The sequence below is a fragment of the Leptosomus discolor genome, chromosome Z, assembly GCF_034619465.1.
Source record: "Leptosomus discolor isolate bLepDis1 chromosome Z, bLepDis1.hap2, whole genome shotgun sequence".
Taxonomy (NCBI): domain Eukaryota; kingdom Metazoa; phylum Chordata; class Aves; order Leptosomiformes; family Leptosomidae; genus Leptosomus; species Leptosomus discolor.
Window position 1 is genome coordinate 81,598,894 of NC_141419.1, and position 22,221 is coordinate 81,621,114.

Here is a 22,221-nt window from a genome sequence, read left to right on the forward strand (position 1 = left end):
CCGGGTCCCCTCCCGCCCGCGGCCCTTTCCGGTGCCCCCCCCGCGCCCGACGCTGCCACATCCTCCGCTGACATCAGCCCGCGCCGCCATATTGGAGGAGAAGCCGCCTCCGACAGCTCGGCCGCCGCAGGGGCGGACGCCGGCCCCCGCTGCCTCCGCCTCCCCCGCCGCGGCCAAGCCCCGCTCCCCATGACTCCCACCGGCCGGCCGCTGCCCCGGTGCGGATAGGGCGGAGGCGGGAGGAGCTCCCGTCCCTTCTCCTCCCCACCCCCCCACCCCCCCGAGCTGTCGCCGAGCCCCTTTCCCCGCGGCGGGTTTCTGCCCTCCCGCCGCCTCCAGCCATGACTTCCCTGACCCAGCGCAGCTCCGGCCTGGTGCAGCGCCGGACCGAGGCCTCCCGCAGCGCCGCCGCCGACAAGGAGCGGGGAGCGGGGGGCGGCCCGGAGGATGAAGGCCGCCGGGACGACACTGGTGACGACGAGAAGGGCGACTCCAAGGAAACGCGGCTCACCCTCATGGAGGAGGTGCTGCTCCTGGGCCTCAAGGACCGTGAGGTGCGGCCGGGTCCGTGGTGGCGGGGCTGGGGCGGGCCCAGGTGAGGCCGGGGGGTGGCTGAGGAGGTGCTGGGGGGGCGGCGGCAGTAGGGGCCGGGAATGGGGTGCCTGAGGGTATAGCGGTTGTTCGAGGGCTTATGGAGGTCGTTGATGGGAAAGAGGAGCATAAGTGGTGGGAGGGTGTTGGTGGGATGAGGGCAAGGGCAGTGCTGGGTGAGTGTTGCTGCGGGTTTGGGGTAGAGGCGTTGCTGGGGACGGGGACTCTGATGTTGCAGGGGTTAGGGGCGCATGCTGGAACAGGCTGGGTGGTTTGAAGGAGGTGGGGAAGGTGCTTGGATCTTGGGGAGGGGGAACCTGGCAGAAAAGTTTGGATCACCCTTTGGGTGCGGAGTTTGCATAGGGTCTCTCGTGTTTGTAGAGTCTCAAGGAGAGCAATGTTGGGGTTGGGGCACAGCGGGGACCTGGAGATGAGGGCCAGGGCTTCTAGTCAGTGTTGGTGGTTGAATGACTTGGAGACCTGCATAGACCTGTGATATTTATACTCTTTCTCCTGCAACTCACCCATGGCTCTAATGTGGGAGACGTGTCTACTCCTATGTATTTTGTCAGACACAACCCGATGGTACTTAACAGAGTTCTCGGATGCTTTAGGGTGCCTAGCAGCCCTTTCTGCTAAGACTTTCCAGGATAATGCATGTGAAAAATGACTTAAAATTGGGGGAGATATGTATGACAAAAATGGGCCTTGAGTAATGAGAAGTGTGTCAAAATGAGGAAATGGCATTATTATATAATTCTTTTGTTTTACTGAATTTATAGCATAACTGTTTGTCATGATACTGTGAATAACAGTCATTGAGGAAAGTGTACTTCTACCAGTGTGTTGGATTTTTGTTTCGTTTGGAAGAGGTAATCGATACAAAAAGCATGCACACGGTAGAGGGTCAGTCCTGTCAGGGAAACAGTTTAATTTGATGTGCTGTATGGTGAACTATCATATACCTTTATTTTAGATGTGAGTTAAAATATGAATTTGATTAAGCGACCTGTTTTTTTTTTTTCTTTTTTTAGTGGTAAGTAACTTAATGAAGCCAGTTCATTGATTTGGTGGAAATCTCTTAAAACTGCGTGTTCATGAGGACAGCATAATGGGGGAGGGAAGCTGATATGTTATATGTTCTTTGACAGCTAGTTGCATCTAAAATAAATTTACTGGTTGATAATGAATATATTGAGGAGTGATTTTCCTGGAGTTAGCACTAGTTTTTTAATGTGTGTGAGCATATTTCTATATATACCTGCTAAAATAACATATTCTATTTCTCAGATTGTGTATTTTAGACCATTTTTTCAGATGGACCTCGCTGTGGCATCCTAATAAACTCAGAGATATTCACAGTGATGTGTGCTTCCACCTGTTGAATTGAAGACTTGTGCACATGTGCATTTCTCTTTTTACACACCTGAATAGTTTCAGGGAAGTTAGGTGTGACAAGACAGATATTTAGCAGGATTGCCTAGGAAGTCATTCCTTGAGGAACGTGTGATAAACTGGGTGATATTTCAGCTCCTCTTCCTGCCTGCCCCCCCCCCCCCCCCCCCAAGTTGTGTGCTAGATCTGCTGAATTTGTGGGCTTTAGGCTCTAAAAATTTCAAGGTAGGGAGTATTCTGTCTGCCTAGAAAAAATACGTGGTGCAAGTCTTCCTAGTATATCAGAAGTTAATAGTTAACATCGGGCTTGAAAATCCAGCTTTGCATTTGTGTGCATCACAATTATAAATCATCTAACTTTGCTAAGTGCATCTGTGGCACAAACTGCAAATAATCTAATATTCCTTTGTATGGAAAAAGGAACTGAGTGATTTCAGTGGCTTGGATATCCATAACTCCCTTGGGATTTTACAGTTGAGACATCAGCCAAAAAGAATGATAATGTCATCTCTAGGGCAGGGGGCTTATGTGCAGGAACTGTAGCATTCACCATTTGTGAGCTTTGTTAGACCTGAATCACTAGGGTTTGTGTTTGGGTTTTGCGTCTGCTTATACCCCTGTGTACAAGCTACACTATGTAAACCGCTTTGTCATTTTTTTTTTCCTTTTAAAACTGGAAATAAAACTATAAAATTCATCTTTGAAAACAAGTCTTTTTTTTTGTTTTTGTTCTCTATTGTTCTAATTATAAGTAAGCAAAACTTACTTACTTTATGCATCTGGAAATGTTCTTTACAAAGTTTTTACTTCCAATAGAATTGTTTTCCCATGCCATTTCTGTGAGACTTCTCATGACAGCAAGCAGAGAACAGCAATACAGAATCTGTAAAGTATAACTGTGAAACTGCACAAAGTCTAAAGGAAAGGCAAAGGCAGGTGTGTGAGCTATAAGCTCAATTCAAAGCCAGTAAATTTAAAGCTGGTAACACCTTTCCTGTTTATTCCAACAGGATAAAACAGTGTAACATTGAGTTTAAAGTAAAGAAAGAATATATAAGAAAGGAGTATGAATTAGCCAAAGAACACGCTTCTGTTAAAATAGTGACTTTTCTGAGAGAGAAGCTGGTATATGCATTGATAACTTTCATTTATTTGGGTAATTTTTTTTCTGAAGTTAAACACTGGTGTATATGACTTAACACCATTTAAACTGTATACAAAATGCCTCATGTACGGAGCTACCATTTGCTATTTGTAAGTGTAGGTGGCAGAGTCTTTACTCTTAGGAGAGTGTTTTTCAGTGAGATTCAGACAGTGATGGGTTGGTGAGTTCAATGTTTCTATATTTTTTTTTATTTGATATTTATGTGAATCCTGCTTTCAGGGTTAAGAACCACAGCAAAACTTTTGATTTGTTGCCTGGTTGTTTCTGCAGTATGGGTTCAGTGACAGGAATGTCTGGCTGCCCTAAAATAAACACAGCACGCCTCAAGCCCATTCTTAATGCTTGAACACAATCAACTGCATTCGTACATGCTTCCTGGATATGGCCTTCCTCACACCCCCCCAGCCCTGTTTGGCCCAGTCACATTGTACTTGATGTATGTACTGGGGATTGCTCTTTTCCACCAATGGTTCCTCTTCTTTTTGTATCTTTTATGTATGCATAACTCTTTCTGCATTCCAAGGTCAGGATAGGTTGTAAGGGATATGTGCTGAAATAGGTGAATATGTGCATGCTTGCATAACATGACACATGCAGCGTCCTTGGAGGAGTGGGTAATACACTGGAACAAAGTACATTACTAGACTTCAGGGAGCATTGCAAGAACACCTACACTTATGTGGAAACGCTTCAGAAACATGACTGAGAAAGGAAGTTGTGCTCATCCATTTAGAGGAGAGCAATAGCCTGTTGCTATAGGAATAAAAAATACTCACTGGAATAAAATGCTTTGCTGTATTAGGTTAAAAATAGTATCGTGCTAGGATAGGTTAAAGCCACAGCAAAAGGGAGGTTATTCTGTAAAGCTACTGAAGCATCTGAGGTCATCATTCCCAAAAGAAGGGAGTGATAGATATTAAAAGTTAGCTTATTTAAAAACAACAGCTAGGTGATGAGTACAGGCCAAGTTGTTCATTACAGCTCTTCCAGACGTCTTGTAACTGTCCCATAGAAGACTGAGAGGTTGCTAGGTGGCTGTACTCTATAACTGTTGCTCCATTTAGTTTAATATAATTTTTTTGTGCATGTAGGGTTTTTTGGGGTGTGGAGGTTTTTTTTTCCCTCCTCCTTTTTGGAGGTCTCTATCAGTACACATTGGGAATCTATTCAAATACAGCAATGCACACAGCTTCTCCTATCCTCTATATGATGTTCCACAATTAAACAAATAGAAGCAGCTATAGAAACATAGCAGCTGCTAAGATAAAATTTGTATTTGATCTGCAACTAACTCCTTATTTGCTGAAACAAAACTCATGTAAAGTATGCTGAAATAATAATCTTGTACTGCAGTCTACTGCAACAGTAAATATTTCTGGTTTTATTTACCCTTTTTTTGGTGAAGACTAAAACGTCATTTGTGACAGTGAAGCAGTGTTTAATCACTTTGTTAGGTACAGAAATTATCTTGGATCTTTGCTACTCATGTTTGGCCTTCAGAAACTTCATTTATAGCTTAAGATTTAGTGTTGTAGCATAGCCTTTTGTCCAAATAGTTCATCATATCAGGCCCTATGATATTTTTCATTGTATTGAAATAAGGTTTTAGGGAGCTAGTTTGCCTGCTTCAGATGTGCTGTTTTCTGTTGATCAGGTTAGGGCTAAAATACTATTTCCTCCTTACAAAAGTAAGTGTCTGGATTTGTTACTGAATTTTGTATTTTAGTCCTAAAGAGATTTTTCTGAAACATTCAAAATGCAGGTGATGTATTCCCTGACATTAAGATATGACTTTGTGAAATTCATATTATGATGCAAAAGTCTGGGTTTCTTTGCCTGTGTAACAATTGGTCAGGTTTGAAAAGTCTTCTTTGTATCTCTTTAGGCTTTTTCCCCCTGCCCTCCTCATTAAAAAAGTTTCAGCAACAGCCTGAGTGTCCGCTCAAAAGCTCCTAAGTTTTGCTGGAAAATTTCTGAGACAAATGAGTGAAACATGAAGAGGCGTCTACTGGGAATTCAGATTTCAGTTGAAGAATGATGTATGAATGTGTTGAAACCTTGACAAAGACATGCTTTTTCTCAAATGTTCAGGGCCTAATAGCAACAAAGTATGTAATGTCTGTGGTGAAAAATTCTTTCTTTCATAGTTGCACACAGCTTTTTGGTCTTTTTCTATTTCGTGTCCATACATAAATTAGAGGCTAGGGGAAGACATGAGGTGTGGGAGGAGGAGTATGACAATTCTGTGTGCTACAAAGTGCAGTAAAGTACCTCTTTACTGTGCTGCTGAGTAAATGCTGCTTCTGGGCTCTTTGGAGGACTTGCTGATTTGGAAGCAGCATTTTGGGTATGAGTTGACTTTAAGTGTTGAAATGGTGTTTGTATTTCATGGTTCTGCATGCAGCTAGTGTGATTATCCCTGGTCTTGTAGCATGGCTAATCTGTAATTATGCTATTTATTCATGGATAACTTCGAGTGTAGTGTAGTCCCTTCTTTCATGTCAAGCTATCTAGTGTAGGTCAAAGACAAAAACATTGTCAAAGCCTTTCTAGTGATGCTTCTTATTTTTTCGAGGTGCTCTTAAAAAAACAAAGCTGTAACTCTTCTCTCCCTGTAGCAAGCTGTTTTTATTTAAAAATTTGCATGAAGTATATACAAGAAAGTATTGCTGTAATTGCTAGAAGGGAAGTAATAATGGAACTGAAAACTAACATTGTATATTAAAGAAAAAGTGATATTATTTCAGGTGTTCTTTGATCCTAAAGTAGTGCAAGTACTGCAGCATTTATCTCAATTAGTTAAGCTACATGTAACAGGCCTTCTTCGCAAGGCTAAATTGACCAGGCTGAGTGTTGCAGACAGTGTAGTCACGTATGGCTTTCTTACAGAACAAATAATTACTACAGCACGTGTTCACTTCTGCGTTGCATTACTGGTGGAAGGGGAAGCTAGTCTGCAGTAAATATGTGGCTCAGTTTCCTCTGCATAGACAACATTCTCAACCTCTTTTTTCATAACTTTTAGTAAAGAAAGAGAAAAAATATTAGTAAACTTTATCATGTACCGCTTTTCACTGGGGTTTTCCTGGATTGTTAACAGGTCTTAGATCAATTTCAGTAATTTATTTTCTTTCAGAAATACTCATAAAACATTACTGCAGAGTGATTTCACATACGCTTTTCAGACATGAAAATCACAAGGTTACACTTAAAATAGTACACAACTGTTCTTGTCCTCTAAGTGCACTGTGTGTAAGCCTGGATGAGTAGAAGCACGAAGGTGTGCGGTACTATGACGGAGCTGTTTGTCTGAGTGCAGACCAGTATTAGGCACGCCAAGTCTTTCCCACCTCCCCCAGTATATCCTATACTACTGCATTTCAACTGTTTTTTTTTTTTTTCCCCCTTTTTCCACTGTTTGTATTGGACCATTGAGATGATAAAATAGTGTGCCTTGTAAGCTAGATCTTTATAATTGGAGAGGTGTTACACTCATAGCTCTGTTATTTGTCGATGTTACAGGATTTATTCATCACTTGGCAAAATTAGTCTGTTGGGCTTTTTGCATATCTTTCTGTTGCTGATATTCTTTTAAGCACTTGTAAGCTGCTTATTGCTATACCCTTTTCTAGTCATCTGCCTTTATGGTCTTATTAGATAGCGTCATGTGGCTGTGTTCTTTACAGAGTCCTTAACTGTCAGGCTAGTTGTCTTTTGTACATAGGCTGTGCCATAAGGCTTCTATTTAGCCAGTTGTTCTTGTATGGCACAGCACATTGCGCTTCCATTTTTTACTCTGGTAGACACTTCGTTTTATGTTGGCACTTCCACATTTGACAGTCTGCCACAAGAAAAGCATCCCTTATGTGTTATGTTGCCATTTCAGTGTGTCTTCTGCATTGCATAGTGGAGAAGGCAGGTATAAGATTTATTGGCTAGGTTAAGGTAAATGCCAGACGGATGTTCTGTCTGTACTTATCACTTAGGAAGCACTAATTACAACTGCTTTGCTGTGCTGGATATTTAAATGGGACTTCTGCTTTAGCAGCATCTGCAGTCTGTGACTGAGACTTTTCATTTTACACTTAGTACATGTTAAATACTGAGTGGAAGAACTTGTTCCTTTTAATGCGAGAACAGTGCAATGAGGGGGATTTTATTTTTTTGTTTCATAATAGAAATGTTGACATGGCATTATTATGAGATAGTCTCTTTCTTGAAAATTGTTTGCACCTGGATAAGTGAAACAAGTGAGAGACCTGTTCTGAAAAGAACAAACTGAAAGGAAATGAGGGAAAGTTTAGATGAAGAAGAGAGGAATCTCTGAACACCCAAAACATGCCTCTAGAAATCCATCTGCATTGACCAGACCAAATCCCTCAAAAAGAAACGTTGTACAGCTCCCCGTTTTGAAATAGCAGAGTGCTTTACACAGTGTTTTAAATTGTGACCACTGCAGAAGAAAAGGTAGAAAAGAGAGGTAGTGATTGTATTTGGGGGCAGATACAGTGTATTTAGAAGTTTAGAGGAGGGAATTGTGGTTTTAATGAGGCCTGGTTAGGCAAAGTTAGTGAAACTTCCACCTGTTATTTAGTCAGTCAATATTAGACCTGCTTTGCCTGTATTAGGACATACAGGATTTAGGGGGTTTTTGCTGGTTCTAAGAAAAGTATATGGGACTTGGCTGGGGTAGAGTTAATTTTCTTCATAGCAGCCAGTATGGTGCTATGCTTTTGATTTTTGACCAAAACAGTGTTGATGACAGACCCATGTTTTCTCTGCTGCTGAACAGTGTTTGTGTGGTGTCAAGGTCGCCTCTGTTTCTCACTCTGCCCATCCCCCATTGAGTAGGTTGGGGTGTGCAGGAGGCTGGGAGGGGGGACAGCCCAGACAGCAGACCCCAGCTGACCAGAGGGATATCCCATGCTGTACGGTGTTATGGTCAGCAATGAGAAGGGAGGGGAGGGAGGGGGTGGGTAGGTGGTCATTGCTCTGGGACTGGCAGGGCATTGGTCTGCCTGTGGGACGTGGTGAGTGAGTGTTTTGCGTCACTTACTTTTGTTTTGTTTTTTCACTTTTGCTCTTCCTATTCTCTCCCCCATCCTGCTGGGAGGGGATTGAGGGAGCAGTTATGTGGGGCTTAGCTGCCAGTCAGAGTCAGCCCACCACTTGGAGACACTAAATATGTGCAAGGTTTGTGTTGTAAGCTTCTGGCTGTTGGATCTAGGCAGGATGTGAGCTCTTTGCTATATTTGCTTACTGCTGTGGGTGGTTTTTTGAGTGAATATCTGATGTGGAGGATTTAAGGATCAGTTCTAATTAAACATTTCTTTCAAATAAATGTCAGTGACAATAGCTGGTAGTGTAGAAATCAATTTGCAGGTTATGGAACAAATTAATTACATCTTTATTTTGCACCAAATGTCGAGAATAGAGATTGGACCCTGATGGAAGGTGGCTTTGCAAAAGCAATGCAAATACTTGAAGTAATTATCTGCTTGTGTGTACACTTAATCATGCTGACAGTTAGGCTTCTTAGTTTGTCTTTTCATTCCTGAATGAAGTCAGACTCTCTAAGTGATTTGTTCAGGAGTCTTAGAAGTGTTCAGCAGTGTGCATGTGTTAGTTGCCTCCTCTTCAGCGAAGTTATGGGGTTTTATTAACTTCATTTCAGTGAAGAGATGTGTCTACGTAATGTATGCCTGTGTATGTGCTTGAAAAGCTGGGCAATAGTGTTTGGCTTTAGTGCTTTCAGTAGTTGACAGCTGTTGCTGTTTATTACTTACTCTTAAATGCAGTAGCAGGTTAATCAAATACCTGACGAGTTTCTTGTCAGTGGTAATGTGCTTTGTAGAATATGTATACTTGCTTTCCTAAAGTATTTCTAGTATTTGACTGTCAGAACACGTCAGAGATTTTCCTCACTAACTTATCTTCTGTTTATAACTAGACTAGAGTTAATGCTCCAGTAAAATGTCTAATGATTTCGATTGCATCAAAAGAGGAAATCAAGAGGGACTGCAGTCAGACATCAAAGTCCTCACATTGTAGTATTCCAATAATAAACACTTCTTTGCTCTGGCTTCCTTTTCTTTCTTAAACAGATGTTAATTTTCAAATGTTCCATAGGTCAGGATGTATTGTTAGATTTTCCTGCAGCCTTCCGGGTTGAGAAGGTGATGGCTTACTTGAAAGGTAAGATTTGCAGCAAAGGGCTAGCTAGGTATAGGTTGGCATACACCCTTAATCTGCTATGAAGAGGAATCCAGTTTATTTTAATTGCAAATGACTTGAAGTTTGAATATTTTCCCTTTTACGCATGAGAAAATACACAGTATTCCTCTAGCAGGTGTAGAGTATTTTGAGTATTCACAAGATCTGGGCATGTTGGTTTTATCTTTTTATTATTATTTTTGAGGGATGACTGTTAAAAGGGGTGAATGTCTCCTAAAATGGTCTTCAGAAATGCATTTTTATTTTTTCTAATTACCTAGATAGAACAAAGATAGATGTTTCTTTTACTGGAACTGAAATTCCTTTGTACCCATTCAAGAGCTACCTGAAAAATTAGTCTCTCTCTTGGTTATTACATATATTATACGCCTGTGTAATACGTACAAAGTAGCCTTCTCTGAATGCATTAGTCAGGTGAAGCTGGGTCATGTCTTTAACCAAGCATGTCTCAAAACAGATTGGTCTGTAGAAGCAGTGAAAATCAAAATCTGCCAGACAGTAGATGTGAAAACGGTTCTATAAGAAAAATGGAGGGTTTTTCTGTTTATAATTTGCTAGATAATCATAAATTTTATTTGCTCTTACTGCTGTCAAAACCAAAAATCAGTTTTGCATTTCAGGGTTGCTTGTTGTCATAGAACCTAAACATGAGAAAAAAATTTTGACCGTGTTCTGAACTTACCATCATTCTTGTATTCCAGAATAATGGAGGCATTTCTCTGTGGTCTTACAGGTCCATAGAGGAGGGAAGAGACTGAAAGTATTATTAAAGAGTTATTTAAGCAAGATCCAAGCTGAGTGTAAATAGGTTGGGGTAAGACCATGCAGTTCCTTGCCAAAGGAAACTGATTTGGGTCTTGCCAGAGAATGCTGCTCCGGAATCTGAATTTGGTTTCGTGTTTTAGTCTGTCTGGCGTTGTGCAGTATAGTGTCATGAAATATAAGCTTTTCTTAGAGATAATAACTCGATAGCTGTTAGACTTAGTAAATTAATACATGTGTGTATATATATGTTTTGAATATATATTAGAAAGTAACACAGAATCTCTGGGTCATTAAAGCCCATGCGTAATTTGACCATGTAGCTTTTCTTGTTTGAGACTCAGCTGCAGCTTCTGTACTGTGGTTACACTCATCTTCAGGTAGATTAAATTACAATAAGCTGCATTGGAAAGAAAATAACAGATCTTTTTAATCCCCTGAAGGTGAAAATGGATCAATTCATGTAATAAGATACCTGTGGTGAGAGCAGCCTAATTTTACCTTGAAGGTTCAAATAATTTTGGACATTCCAGCCTGTCTATCATGAATGTTGCAATGAAGCTTTTCCTTTTTGTCATCTTCCATCGTTTTCTGTTGTTTACATTTCCCCCCAGCTTCTTCTAGTTATGCTGGTAAAAGACTTTTAATTGGTTCTCACTGGAAATGAAGGTGCTTTATATGTTTACGCTCTGTCTAAGGTTACTGAAGCTGAATCAGAGCTTTGCAGAAATCTGTATAAGGACCTAGTTGAGGAGGGACAAGTGCTGGCTGGCTGTACAAGGAGGCTCTAAGGGCTTCAAATTATCAGAATAAATATACAGTTAGTTCTCCTAGTATTGACTAGCTTTCCTATTAGTCATTGAGAACTTGGGAAAGCTTGTGGATTTTTTAAAATTTTGTGTTCATTTTTACAAGACTAGTTATTTTTTATGTTGCGAAGCTTCTTGTAAGAGTATGCTGGAAGAAAAAATTTGCATAAACTTTTTTAAAGTGTACCTAATTTCTCATATAAGAATTTCCTGGTCTTGAAAAAGGATGTGGGTAAAGTTTTTAGTTTTGACTGAAAAAGTCAGGTATCAACAAATACTTTATAAAATGTGCCAATATTAAATTAAGCTTATATAGCATCAGTCTTGCTGACTTCCACCCCCTTCAAGAGATTCAGAAATTCTATTAGTTGTTCTTTATACAATGATGATGTTCCTAAATAAAATTATAACTTTTAAATGGTTTTCATATCTAAAGAATCCATAAACTTGTTACAGTAACTCAGTTACTGACTTTGATCTTCCTGAGATTTCTGCGTCTATTCACATTATCACAAAGAAGAGATTTACTTACCTGCAACAATGGCAGGCAATTTTTCTTTCTTTCTAATCAGCAAATTTACTTTCAACTGAAAGGATAGGAACTGCAGAATCATGTACAGGTGTCAGAAGCTGACGTTCACATAGTCTCCTTTGTCCTCTCTCCTCACTGTCTGCTGGTATCTCCATTTAATTGTACGACTTTATGTGAATATCCAAGAGGATGCAGCGTTTCTGTTGTAGAATACTGGTGATAAATGCATTTGGAATTCATAAAATGAAGCTTTTGGGTCAACAGAAAGAGTTGAAATTTGTGCTAAAATGCAATTTATAATAAACCAGGTACTTTCATTATCTTGTCTATATGCTTATATTTTGTATTTTACCTCTTTGGATTTAGGAACAGCTTTAAGGAGATGTGTTGTAGAGGTTCTTCAAGTGATTCCAACTGCAAAAATTCAAAGTAGTATTAGTGATTGTAGAGAGACTACGTAAAGGACACAGTGTATTAAGATGGTTCTCATCTTTTGGGGGAATATGATAGCCCTGTGCTCCTCAGTCTGGTAGTACTCTTCATTAAAATCAAAATACTTAAAAACAGTATTTGTCATCAACAGTCATAGCTGTGAGGCAGATTAAAGTTGTAAAGTTGCTTGCAGCAGATTCTTATGTTGGAGGTAAGATGCAGGAGGAAGGAAACAACCATCTTTGACATGAAAACTATGACAGATCAAAATTCCTATTAGCTTTTACCCTGCTGCAGTTCACCTGTATGTGTATGCTGTTAACTCGTTTCCCCTCTGCCCTCCCCGGCTGTCTTTCTGTAGATCCGAAAATTACTACTTCAGAGAGGAACTCCTTGACTAAAACAGGGAGAGTTCTGTCACAACTGTGATTAAGTCCATTATGAAATACAACTCACCATAGCCCATATTTTGAGATAGATTGTCTCTGCCTGTCTTTTCCAGTAGGTTTCAAATGGGTGTCAGACAATGATTTTGGATTATTATGTTCTGTCTGTGCTTTGTGTTGGCTAATAATAAGCCCGTAGGCACATCTGAAAGAACTTGCTATTGCTTCAGAGAATTGGAAAGGGATGCTATTGCTGTCCTGTCAGATTTAAATAATACAGCTTCAAATTTGTGATGATCAAGGTAGTCATTGCTGAGGTCCAAAATGAGAAGCTGACGTTAGTGATGAATATGGTGCATGATACTTTAAGGTTTAAGCATTTTATGTTTTCTGAGCAGATTGTGCTCTTGAATGGCTTCAGTACAGGTAAGTACTGTAAAAAAAGATGGGTTTTTTTTTTTGTAGCTCTTTATCCCAAAGACTAAGTGAAAAGTTCTAGGTGTAACTATTCAGGTTGTGAAAACTTTTCAGATTTTGAAAGCAGTTTGTCCATTGAAGTGTGCGTTGTCACTGAAGGGGTTTCTTTTGCCTTTTGTTGTCTGTCCCAACGATGTTCCTTCCGTTTCCTGTGCTGTCTTTGAAATTTGTTGACTTGCTTGGTGAATCAGGTATGGAGGCTGACCATTAGATTTCAGACAGACCACTTTCTCATTTATCTCACTACAGAAACGCTGCTGTGGGCTTGAGAGAGGGATCAGCGATGTGCTTCGATGGGGTGAAAAAATACATACTTTGTCTTCAGTAGCAGTTCAGGCTTTGTTGCTCTGCATTCTTGGGTTTAGTCCTCAAATGGCTAAAGATGAAGACATGGGGGAGAATGTACCTTCTCCAGTTAAGTCGTTTTGTGTGAGGTTAGAATGAGATGCTGTGACGTTGATTTGAAAGGTCAGTATAACTGAAATGAATCTCTCGAAGGAAAAATAATTGAAGTGGTGTACAAAAAGTAGTGGTTAGAAAGAGGTGCTTGTGCTGGGAAAGTAATTAAAGACTTGGGATGTCATTTTATCTTCAGGTTTTTTTCCTGCTTTTTTTCCCCCAGTGTTTCTCTCTGCCGCTTTAAGTACCTCTGAGAAAAGATACCTGAATTTATGTATATACAAAACATGAGACTCTTTCTTGGTATTGAGATAACTGCTCAAAGTGAGCATGCAGGTATATTCTCTGCTCATGACGTGCTGTGTAAATGTTAAAAGTAGTAGGCTCTTTGCTAATTGTGCTATGCAACATGGAAATCAGTCCCACACGTAAAATTTGTACCAGCAGGCTTCTCAGTTTGCTTTGCACAAGCCTACAGGTGAACTAAACAGACTTTCAAAGTTGTTTTGTTTTGTTTTGTTTTTCCAGGTTACACATTCACTTTAGTCCATCTCTGGTTACACATCTGTTGACACCTGTTTCTTCTTAATAGCGGAACTGAAACTTCTATGTTTTACAGGTCTCCAAACTGTATTTTTATTATCTTGGCATTTAAATTTGCCCTCAATAACTTCCCTTGATGCCAGCAAGCACAGAATATTTTCCAGTAAGTTTGTCATGTGTGATTTCTGAAAACATACCATAAAAATAGTCTGCTGCATATTGGAAAGAATAGCTGTCAGGGAAACCCTTGTTTGGGAAAACTAGGCACTTGTTTATGTATAAACAAAACAATAGTCTTATTTCTCAAGGCTTTTATATTGCTACCACCAACACAGTATTTGAGTGCCATCCATGCAAAAGTAATAGCAAACTCTAGCAGAGTTCAGGAAGTCAGTTTTTCTATCTTTCAGCACCCAAGTAGAGCTGGTTGAACTTTCTCCTCTGAAATAATTCTTCTAATAGAAAACAGGCTACCTGTAAATTCAGAATTTACTGTTTGCTAAAGTGAAAGCTTTCTTTAACCTAGATTGTGCCTTCTAGCTGAGAAGCCCTGAAGTTAGGCATTTCATGTCTTCCTGACAGACTGTCAGATATATTGCCTTGAAGCTAAGACTTCCAGACTTCTCAGGAGCTGTAATTGTTGTTTATCTTGGCTTTCCGTTACATTCCAGGTTGCCAGCTCCCCTTCTGATGGGGCTGCTATGGCTGAAAGGGCTTAAACCAGCATTTTATTTCTGTTGTCTCTACATGAAGTTTCAGAAATTGCATTCTTTATGAAATTTTGAAGTCTTTTTGTTTGTGTCTTTCATAAAAGAAGAATTTGGAATTTCCTGAGAACAGAAATTCAGGGCTTTGGGTAGCTCTAGTGATGTTTCTCCTTCAGAAGGTTCCACTTTAATTGTTAGGCTTATTTCAGTTTGGTTACCATATATCTTTTGTTTTGCTTTTAAGTAGAGGGTGCTAGGTGAGCGTTTAAGGAATACTCTTAAGTCTGAATATAAAATGAAAAGGCTTTTAGTAAGAGAAGTGTAGGCTGGGCAGTGTTACATTCATTATCCCATGGAAGCTCTGCTATTGTGATTCTTCATAAATATAGATTGAGTCTGAGTCAGGACCGAAACTTTGACCTAACACTGACCTGTAATACTGAATATGAGTCTGTGTGGATCTGAGGATAGGCCTGGGGGGCTTGTTGTTGCCAAAATAAATAAATAAATATTTTATTTTTTGGTGATCAGGCCATTCCAACCCTCAGTTATCTTCACAGGCGATTACAGAGATTTATGATGCTTTTTTAAAAGACTTACAAAGCTGATTTCCATTTGCCATGGCTCTGTGGTCTGCAAAGTAATCTGTAATAGCTTGAGACTTGCTGGGTTAGGTGAGGGAATGCATTGGCGGGCGCAGTCTACGTTATGCTGTACAGCTTCTGTAAACAAGTGGCCTTAACCAAATAAGTTAAACACATCATTTTTGTTTTTATTAGCATGTGTGTATCTTGAAGCCTCGGGGTTGGAACTCTGCAAGTGCTACTTTTCTTTTCATTTGTTTTGAATCTGAGAGATTTTCGATGATTTTTCACTCTTCCCCACTCTTTTGTGGCCTGTGCCAGGTATAGCGGAACTGCTGCTGTCCTATTCAGAGTTAACTGAAGAATTGGAGAGAGAATGAATATTTCTGTAGTGGGAATGGATTTTTGATGACTCTTATGTGTAAAACAAAATATTCAAAGTAAAAAGATTACCTGGTCTTATGTGAGTCTTTTGTACTCAGTTTTATGAGGGAAGTGCTTTTTTTTTAAACTTCACTCTTCATCAACATTTTGAAGTAATGTCTATAAATGTAAAATGGCATCTGCAATTTAACTGCATTTTTTTCACTGTTAGTGCTGGGTGGCTTTAATTTGCGCTTGGGAAACAGAAAATATTGAGGTTTGTTTGGGTGGTGTCTTTTTGTTTCGTGGTTTGTGGGTGGTTTTTTTTTTTAATTTGCTTGTTTTAAATGGAGCTAATGTGCCAATTGCCTGGAAGCTGAGTAGAGCATTGTAAGAGGTAAATAAATGACTGCTCCATGAAGGCTGGCTGTTTTGTGTTTAAGTGGAATGTTTTTGAAGTTTCATACAAGTTCTTAAAGCAGCATCAATTGTGTACGGATCGCTAATGTACTTGGCACTGATCTTTGCCAAATACCTTCAGGTGTGTCTGGTCCCATTACCATCTTCTCGTCCTGATTTTTTACATACTTCATAAATTGTAGTGGTCATTGCTGCAGTGCCTTTTTGGATCAGAGATGGAGAAAATGTTGTCTTGCCTGCCCTTTAAAAAACATTTTTACAGCTAATCTTGTGAGTTATAAAGTCTCTTGAGTAACTTATGGATTTTAAATATCCAGAAATGTAAATTTTGAGTGTCTTGAAAAATTTGAAATCAGTGTGTTCTGTAGAAGTGTACTTTTAATACTTCTGCAACAGCGCTTATTCTGTAATACTGAGTACTGAGTGCTTCAACAAAATATTTGAATAGACATCAACTTCAGAATGCTATGGTATTGTTAGAGCTAATGTTTGTGTGTTTTCTCTCTATATAGTTTGCTCATCTAGCTATGGCTTTATTATAGCATAAACAGATGATCCCATTAGGTTTTTCACAGCTGGGATGATAATTTTTGAGCTACTGAATGACATTATTTCTTTGTCTATACAGGAATTCCCATAATTTTCAGCAATCCTTATAAACACTTTTTTGCAAAGACCCTATTCCGTTGTAAGTACAGCTTTGTGAAGTTTCGAGTCATGAATCTTGGGGCCAAACTGTTGTTAGGGAATAATGTAAATTAAAGTTTTAAGGAACTTCGGTAGGATGTTTCCACCCAGCTTCTCTTCCCTGTCCCTTCCTTCCCTGGGGGGTATGTGTATGAACCCTGCCTTCTGTTGCACTCTGCATGCCAGCATCTATAGGAGACTGGGTCCTAGTATATTGTTTACACTGTTTTGTATGCAGATCTGAGCTGGGTGTTCCTACAGTAAGTAGGAAGAAGCTGTGAGAGTTTCTGCTTTGCTTAGCACCCAGTGTATCATTGAGGATTACGTGTTTGTATGTCTGCTAATACATCATGTGGCTTTGTCCCTCTCTTGGAGTAGAGACAAGAATAAGATGGCTGCTCACCATCTAAGAAAATACTTTGCTATCTTGTCTGCACCCTCTGTGTGAACGGATCTGAGGAAGTCCACGAAGGTCACAAATCCAGATCTTTATAAACCTGAAAGTGATTACATGTAACAGTAAGATGAGGTGGGGAAGGGGGCTGCTGAAGAAGAGAGGATGTCACAGTTTGATAATGGGGAAGTGCAGCTTGAGGGGCAAGGTGAAAGCGGGGAGTGGAAGATAAAGTAGGTTGGGTAACACTACAGCACAGAGCCATCGTTAGGAGATGGGCTATTTAATAAGTGAGAGTTTAAAGTGATTAATGGTTAACTAAACAGGAAGGCCTGTGTGAGCTGGAAATTGGGTAAGGGGCACAGGAAGAAGAGAGAGAAAGCGAGTAAGTGCTGCGGGAGGTGGTGGGAGAGAAATGGCCTAATGAACGTGGATTTTGGACAACTTTATTCTTTAAGCAGAAAGAGGATCTTATTCTTAGCTCTGTGCTTTGCCATATGTAGGTGGAAGGTCTGAGCTTTCCACGTTAATATAGTAACAAGTTTCTATTATAAACTTTACTCTCATTTCCCTTTATGCTTGTCTAGCAAAACTAGTTTTTACCTGAAGATTTCTAGGTCAGCTTTGACAAAAATGCTTTTGTGCTGTGTTTGTGTAAATAACATGACAGTTGTAAACATGCTTTTGATCTTTGAATCAACATAGATTTAAAATTTTGTCTTGCAAGCTATTCATAGCTTAAAGTGCTGTTGTAGTGTGATTGCTGTCAGATAAAAATAATTCCCTGTCTTGTAAGACTTTTTTTTTTTTCTCTCGTGTGGCTCAGCAACTTTATGAAATAAGTATTTCATTGAGTTAGGCTGTTTGTAAAATTATAGAAGACTTGTAGGAAGATGGCAAAAGTAAAAATACTTGGTGTTGTATTTCTGAAAAAAAAAGAAGCACTGTTTAAGAGCATTAAATCTTGTTCTGTAACCTGTAATGAGCAGTTCAGGGAATGGGTGGGCACAGAATGACAGCTCCTCCAGCATATGCTGACTTCAACTGGGTAGGAGTTTCACAGACCCTGTGTGGTTTGCAGATCCATTGCTGTCAAAATTCATTATCAATATCTATAAATTTAAGTAATATTTTAAAGGATTTTTTAAAAAAACTTCTGCTTTCCTATAAAAACAGTTGAATAGAAATGTGGAAAAGAAGTTGACCTTTGACTTTTCTGACCTGTGAGCTGGCTTCATTTACCACCTTTTGGTCCTTGTCTGTGGAAAAAGAAAAAATAATTGTTTCCTGTGCAAATAGTACATTATTCTATATTGGTATTCTCCCTCTCCATACATTATTATTCTTCTCTCTATGCTTTTCACTCCTTTCTTCACTGTCCTTCTATAGCCTCTTTAACAGACAGTAGCTCCATAATGCTGAGCGTTATTGTTTCTCTTTTGTGTAACCATTTTCTAGTTAAGCTTTATGCTGTTTAAAGTAGGTGTCAAGAAGCTGTTTGCAGTATCGAAGAGAAATGTCTACTTCTACTCATTTTCAATTACACCAGGAAGTTTGAGTTAATTTAAAAGAAGATTTAGTTAGACTGTTGTGTGCTAAACTGACCTTCAGTGAAGGTTCCCTCAGTTGTCTGAGGTCTTGGCAGTAAGTGCCAAAACCAATCAATCCATCTGCCTGAACTATCTGGAAAGATCAGTTTAATGGATTGAAAAATGTTCAAGATGACACTGACTGTTCTAAAATACCTCCTTCCTTACTGTGTTAATAGCAGTTTAATCTCTGTGTATTGAAATATGATGTTCCTTCTCTAGTGGATCACCTGCAAACTCTGAGCCAGGCATGGGGCGGGGAGAAAGAAGAAGAAAAAAAAATGGTGACACAGTATACATTCTCAAGATTTTAGTGTCATCTAACCTACTAGAGCAAGCAGTTCCATTTATGAAGAATATAATCTTTTTGAGCTGCCTTTCAGGATAACTTGATTAAAAACTATCCTTGGAGGTTTTTAAGACTTGTCTGAATAGCAACCTGAGCAATTTGGCCTGAATTCCTAGATGAACCTGTTTTGTTGGAGGTTGGACTAGAGATCTCCTGTGGTCCCTTCCAACATGAATTATCCTGTGATCCTGTATTTCTCTGAAACCCCCAGCCTGTGGCATGTATGTTGAATAATTGCTAGAGCAGAGTTGTTTACATCTAGTAATTGCTGCCAGGAGTGGTGTACTTAAGGTCACTTCATTTTAAAATACTCACTTTAAAAATAAATTCAGTTTTCATTACTAAACAAAGGGGGGAAAAAAATAGCACTTTAATTGTTTGCATGATAATATAACACTTTTTATGAATAGAAAGAAGTACATATTTATTGTGCCATATCTGTAAGTTTGTGCAATAGATTTTTAGTTTGCCTACGTGTTGTGTGATTTCAGAAGTTACTAGCTAGAGAGACTATTTGATTGGAAATAGTAGAATGTAGGAGTCATCCATGAGTTTTTTTGGTTTGGTTTGTTTTTTCCATCAAGCAAATACTGCACCATGTCTTGCATGTTTTTTGGCAAAGCAGCGTGTGGTGCCAACCAAAAATCTTAATTTACAGAATGGCAGGCTTATGAGAGTAGCTAATACTCGCAAAGTATCAGCTTTGAGGTGAAGGCTGATTAGATAACTTCTCAAATTCCTTTCCAACCTTATATTTGTGGCCTTTTAAATAAATACCTGTGACATATTGCAGTAATTACTTTCTAGACATTCAGAGCTTTTGTAGATTTTTCAGAAGTATTGGTCATCTATATAATACAGCTCTTGAAAATAGCCAGGTGATAAACGGAAATAAATGTTATCGTGCTCCTGGAAATCTCTATTTAATGGCATGCAGTAGCTGAGAGACTGGTTTGTAAGTTTAGTGGACTTCAGATGTGTGCCGCTTATGTCTCTATGCATTGGCAGTTTTTATCTGTGAACAGAATAAAATTTAATTGCTCTTGACTTAAGCTAGTCTTTGTTATTGGTTAAGATAAATTTTATGAAAGGGAGTGTGGTTTTTTTTTTTTTTCTCTTTCTTTCTCTTATTTGCAGCACTTGTCTCTAAAGTATCTCAAAGCAGGTATTTTCAGAGATACATCACTAGAGGAGTTTTGGAAGGTCTTTCTGGATCATACCAAGTGTTTCTGCAGTCATTTTTCAAAAGCCAGAAGATTTCTCAGAAAGTTTTTGTTTTGTCTTGCATATTTTTTAATATTTCGGTATCTGAGAACTGTGTTGGTTACTCTGTAGGTAAAATAGAGTCCTTTTTATAAGATTTTTTTTTTTTTGGTCAGAATTGTCGAGCAATGGAGTACAAAAATCAGTACATATATTTCTAGATAATGTGTAAATGTATTGGTTCAAATACTCCGTTCTGCTATTTAAGCAGACAGCTGTCAATGCAGAAGTATAGATGAAAAAGCATGGTAGATGTGATTTGGTTCATAAAATAAATGTGGTTTGCAGTTTTGCAATCTGTATAAGAACAGTGTGCATCAAGCTTTAAAAATACGTGTTTTAAAAGGATTTAAATGACAAAATAGTAGCTGTTCCAAGAAAAAAAAACCTGTTCTGTGGTTTGTGCTCATTGCCACGTTTGTGTTTCCTGTATATCCATCTTTAATGTAGTATCGATTTTCAGGTTATTATTGCTTTATCGTTCATGGATGTACGTGAACAGTCGTGTCAATATTTCTCAGGAAACTCAGATAAGCCTGTGTGATGTCGTTAATGGCAAATGCTTGATGTCTTAAAAACTTAAGTTTATTTTGACTATGTATAAACCACACTGTATCTCACAGTTCTTGATGTCTTGCTGTTTCATTTTGTATCACTTTCCTGAGGTTTCCTTGTTCTCCAAAGAGCAGAGACTAAGTGTCAAAACTAATAGGAGATGAGTCTGTTTCTCTTTCATATTTTCAGTACAGGAATGGTAGTTGACTAGTGATGCTACTTCAGAAGCATATGAAGGCAGGAGAACTGCTTAGAGAACACACTAAGTCCCTTTTTCTATTTGCTTTTGGGTGCAGATGGAGACATCTGACTGTCTTTCATTCTTCACAGGGTTATACATCGTTCTGGAATGATTGCATCTCCTCAGGATTGCGTGGATGTATGTTGATTGAATTGGCATTGCGAGGGCGTCTTCAGCTAGAGGCTTGTGGAATGAGGCGCAAAAGTCTATTAACAAGAAAGGTAAGTGGAAGAAAATGATCACAATTACTTTTGTGTCATGCTCCAGGCAGTACACTAGCTATAAATTACAGCTGGTTAGAAGAAAAAGTATTTTTCTTTCTTTATATGGAGCTAGGGATTTTGAGTAGCCACCGAAGTTAGATGCACAGAGTTACAGTGTTCAAATGGCGAGCTGAAATGCCTTGGGAAACCTTCTGTACTTGTTCTTTGCTCCTGTTTGTTCTTGTGACGTGTTCCTCCTGCTGTTGGGAACCTTGTACAAACAGTTGGCAGTGGCTCGGTTACTATGAGAGGCAGTAGCGCCAGCTGTAATCTACTGGAGGAACTGGCTTTTTCAGTGTTGGTGAGATGTGGGCTAAGGCTGAAAGGAATGGCTAACTGACAGCCTGCCAGATGTATCCTAAAAGCCACCAGTTTAATTCTGGTGTACACCGTGTTTCAGTTTGTGCTTGCGGTGCATGGGAAGGAAACGATCCTTGTACCTTGGGCCACTGAGAACACATAGCTGTGTCTAGTTTAAGCGTGCGACCGGTGTGTTAAATTTGCTATACTCACTGACCTTTAAGATGGGCAATTTTTTAAGGTCTTTTATTGAAGTGGGCTGAAGATTTGAGGCCTTAAGTTATTACTTTTGTTGCTGGACTTTTCTTTCGTACAACATGCTCTTTGAAGAATTTCTTACCTCATCCGCATTAGAGGATACTTGTAAAATAAGCTTGTTGAAAACATGGTCAAATGTTGTCTATCCACCACAGTTAAATTCTCTTTTATGGCACGTTTCTCTGTCAATATTATTTTTTGCTAAAGGAAAGTTTACAAATTACCCAGCCTTCTCGCAACTTCCTCCTCCTCCTCTGAAGAATCGAACCTCTGTTCAGACAAACAGCTTCTACTTCTTTTACCATCATTTAAGCATATTCAGCTTTGATTAGTCTGCACAATTTTTTTTTACCTCCAAAGCTTTTGGCTCCTTAGGCATTCAGGAATGTTCTTTAGCAGTTATTTTCAACTTGTGCAAGCCTTTTCAGCTGTGTCTACCTGGAATTCTAACTATGGGGGTTTGTTTTTTTTTAGGAAAATGGAAAAATAACCTGTGCATATCTTCAGTAAAGAATACAAGCAA

At 39.2% G+C, this 22,221-nt stretch overlaps 1 protein-coding gene across 1 annotated transcript in view; it reads left to right on the forward strand.

Annotated features, from left to right (window-relative positions):
• Nucleotides 1-341: 341 nt before the first annotated feature.
• Nucleotides 342-22,221, forward strand: part of GOLPH3 (golgi phosphoprotein 3) — a 32,912-nt gene continuing 11,032 nt past the window's right edge. The window contains exons 1-2 of the mRNA XM_086479777.1: nt 342-554; nt 20,967-21,098. Coding sequence (XP_086335903.1) covers nt 342-554; nt 20,967-21,098 — 345 coding nt within the window. The remainder of the gene's footprint in view (nt 555-20,966; nt 21,099-22,221) is intronic.